The sequence below is a fragment of the Danio rerio genome, chromosome 1 (genome assembly GCF_052040795.2).
Source record: "Danio rerio strain M-AB ecotype USA chromosome 1, GRCz13ab, whole genome shotgun sequence".
Lineage (NCBI taxonomy): Eukaryota > Metazoa > Chordata > Actinopteri > Cypriniformes > Danionidae > Danio > Danio rerio.
In genome coordinates, this window is record NC_141021.1 from 59,877,501 (window position 1) to 59,881,588 (window position 4,088).

Genomic DNA, 4,088 nt, shown 5'->3' on the forward strand with positions numbered 1-4,088 from the left:
CACACAGTTATGGAGCCTTATCGTGATGTTTTGCAGTGGAGCAGAGTGAGCAGCAGAGAGCAGGAGTGACGAGGAGACGAGCGAGTGTTCTGGAGCTGCAGGAGATAAGCAGAGCAGCGGAGGTGAGTGTGTGTGTGTGTGTGTGTGTGTGTGTGTAGTCACCATCACCAGCAGAGGACAGCAAACACCAACACATCTGTGTTTATGAAAAGTATGTGTGAATGAGTTAAGAAGTGAGCAGACACACTATAGTTTATGAAGTGTACATATGAACAGCACTCATCTAAAATACTCCAGCAACAACCCAGAACACCCTATAAACTGTATAGCAACAACCCAGAACACCCTATACACTGTACAGCAAACACCCAGAACACCCTATAAACGCCCTAAAAATGGCATAATGACCACTCAGAATGCCATTGTAGGTTCCCGGAACAACCTGTAAACTGCATAGCAACCACTCAAAATACCACAAAATTGTATAACAACCCCTCAAAATACCCTAATACTAAATAGCAACCACCCAAAATACCCTAAAACTGTATAGCCACCACCCAAAAATACCCTAAAACTGAATACCAACCACCCAAAGTACCTTAAGACTGTGTAGCAACCACCCAAAATACCCTAAAACTGTATAGCAACCACCCAAAATACCTTAAAACTGTATAGCAACCACCCAAAATACCCTAAAACTGTATAGCCACCACCCAAAAATACCCTAAAACTGAATACCAACCACCCAAAGTACCTTAAGACTGTGTAGCAACCACCCAAAATACCCTAAAACTGTATAGCAACCACCCAAAATACCTTAAAACTGTATAGCAACCACCCAAAAATACCCTAAAACTGTATAGCCACCACCCAAAAATACCCTAAAACTGAATACCAACCACCCAAAGTACCTTAAGACTGTGTAGCAACCACCCAAAATACCCTAAAACTGTATAGCAACCACCCAAAATACCTTAAAACTGTATAGCAACCACCCAAAAATACCCTAAAACTGTATAGCCACCACCCAAAAATACCCTAAAACTGAATACCAACCACCCAAAGTACCTTAAGACTGTGTAGCAACCACCCAAAATACCCTAAAACTGTATAGCAACCACCCAAAGTACCCTAAGACTGTATAGCAACCACCCAAAATACCTTAAAACTAAATAGCAACCACTCAAAATACCCTAAAACTGTATAGCAACCACCCAAAATACCCTAAAACTGTATAGCAACCACCCAAAAATACCCTAAAACTGAATACCAACCACCCAAAGTACCCTAAGACTGTATAGCAACCACCCAAAATACCTTAAAACTAAATAGCAACCACTCAAAATACCCTAAAACTGTATTGCAACCACCCAACATACCCCTGTAGTTACCATGAACACCCTTTAAAGTGCAATGCGACCTCCCAGAACACCCAAACAATTATCTGAAATCCTCTAGCAACAATCCAGTACACCCTAGATACCACATAGCAACTACTCAAAACTACTAAAAACTGAATAGCAATAACCCAAATATTCTAGCAGTTAACCAGATACTGCATAAAAACCACATAGAAAATTCCTGTAGTAATGGAGAACACTGTAGAAACTGCATAGCAACCACCCAAAATAACCTTGAATACCCCTGTAGTTACCATGAACACACTGCAATTTGCACAGCGACCTCCCAGAATGACATTGTAGTTACCCAAACACCCTTAAACTGCATAGCAACCACTCTGAACAACCAACAGTCATCTAAACTACTCCAGCAACAACACAGAACACCTTATAAACTGCATAGCAACCACCCAAAATACCCTAGTAATTACCATAACACCCTAAAAACAGCATAGCAACCAGCCAGAATACATCTGCAGTTACAATAAACCCCCTTAAAAGTGCACAGCGACAACCCAGAACACCCTGGATACTGCATAGCAACTACCCAAAATAACTTTTTAGTTACCCTAAACACCCTTAAAAACAGCATGACAACCACCCAGAATACCCCTGTAGTTACCATGAACTCACTGAAATGTACATAGCAACCTCCCAGAATGACATTGTAGTTATGCAATAACACCCTTAAACTGCATAGCAACCACTCTGAACAACCAACAGTCAGCCGAACTACTCCAGCAACAACACAGAACACCCTAGATAGTGCATAGCAACCACCCAAAATACCCCTGTAAGTTACCATGAACACCCTAAAAACAGCATAGCAACCACCCAGAATACCCCTGTAGTTACCATGAACATCCTGAAAACAGCTTAGCAACCACCCAAAATACCCCTGTAGTTACCATGAACATCCTGAAAACTGCATAGCAACCACCCAGAATACCCCTGTAGTTACCATGAACATCCTGAAAACTGCATAGCAACCACTCTGAACAACCAAGCAATCATCTGAAATATGCCTGTGTGTATGTGTGTGCGCATTTGTGTTTGTGTGTGTATGTGTGTATATATGTGTTTTTGTGTGTATATGAATTTTAAGTGTGTGTGTGTGTGTGTGTGTGTGTGTGTGTGTGTGTGTGTGTGTGTATGTGTGTGTGTGTGGGCATGTGTATGCGCGCATGTATTTGTGTGTGTAGGAGCGAGGGAGCATGAAGAAGCACATGCCAGAGGAGAGGAAGACAGATATGGTGGACACAGACGAGACTCTACAGGACACATACACACTGATGTTACACAAACAGGCAAGACACACACACACACACACACAGTTAACATAGTAACATCATCTGCATTCCAGTGATACACATCAATCTTCAGCATCCTCATCTTCAGTGTCACATGATCACGATCTGCTGATTTGATGATGGAGAGAGATCTTTATTTCCATCAGTGCTGAAGACAGCAGCTGAGATTTATATCAAATATGTATTTTAGTAAATGTGAATGTGTGTGTTTTCTGTGGTAATTACTATTGCAGGGGATTGTGAATCATAGTTATTATGACACACACACACACACACACACTGCTCTTTTATCACATTCACACATCCACTCATGATTCATACTGTGATATTTAGTTGCAATGGGATGTCGTGTGTGTGTGTGTGTGTGTGTGTGTGTGTGTGTGTGTGTGTGTGTGTGTGTGTGTGTGTGTGTGTGTGTGTGTGTTTCAGGTGTATGTGCTGATGGAGAGGATGGTGGATTCTCTGTGTGATTTGCTCGATGACGCTCACAACAACCCTCAGAAAAGCCTTTAACAGCTCCGTCTGTCTCTGTTTCTCCAGCATACACGACTGATGTGTGACTCAATCTGACAATGTAGATGTCAGTAAACATCGTTTTACAATCCAGATCAGCTCGCTGTCTGTTTGTGAGTTGTACGTTCCTCATTTCTGCAGTCACTGAAAGGGTTTTGCACACTGAGCTATATATTGAATCTCCAGTATAGCTCAGTGGTTTTGTTTAAAGAACTTTGAGTTTTTCCTTCAAGCTATTAAAGTCCAAATGGTTGAAAGTTCAGCTGTGACTGAGTCGTAAATCTATATATTCAATTTCCTTCGGTTTAGTCCTGTTATTCATCAGGGGTCGCCACAGTGGATTGAGCCACCAACTTATTTAGCATATGTTTTGCACAACAGATGCCAGCACTGGAAAACACTCATACACACTCATAAAACAATTCGATTCCCCAATAGCACATGTCTTTGGACTGTGGGGGAAGCCGGAGCACCCGGAGGAAACCCAAGCGAATGCAGGGAGAACATGCAGACTCCATGCAGAAACGCCAACTGACCCAGCTTAGACTTGAACCAGTGACCTTCCTGCAGGCACAGGATGTCAGCATGATGTCATATTGATGTTGTACCCCAATGTGCCCCAATGTCGTGGGGACATTGGATTTTGTTTGGAAATGAAAATCCTGTTGTCGTCAGAACCCAACGTCAATGTCCAACCTGATATCAACCAAATATCAACGTCTAATCATGTTACACCTTGACGTTGTGTGGACGTTACCACTATGACATCTATCAGATGTTGGATTTTGGTCACTTTCCAAAACTACCTAAAATCAACCAGAAGTCAATGTAATTTGACATCGTTTTCGGACATCAAAATAACGTT

General features: G+C 41.9%; 1 protein-coding gene across 6 annotated transcripts in view; it reads left to right on the forward strand.

Moving 5' to 3' along the window:
* The window catches only part of mycbpap (mycbp associated protein), a 34,141-nt gene extending 30,661 nt beyond the window's left edge, over window positions 1–3,480 (forward strand). For all 6 annotated transcript variants that reach the window (XM_087237942.1, XM_087237943.1, XM_087237944.1 and 3 more), the window contains 3 exons: window positions 37–122; window positions 2,603–2,707; window positions 3,140–3,480. In XM_087237942.1, coding sequence (XP_087094068.1) covers window positions 37–122; window positions 2,603–2,707; window positions 3,140–3,223 — 275 coding nt within the window. In that variant the 3' untranslated portion in view covers window positions 3,224–3,480. The remainder of the gene's footprint in view (window positions 1–36; window positions 123–2,602; window positions 2,708–3,139) is intronic.
* Window positions 3,481–4,088: the final 608 nt, after the last annotated feature.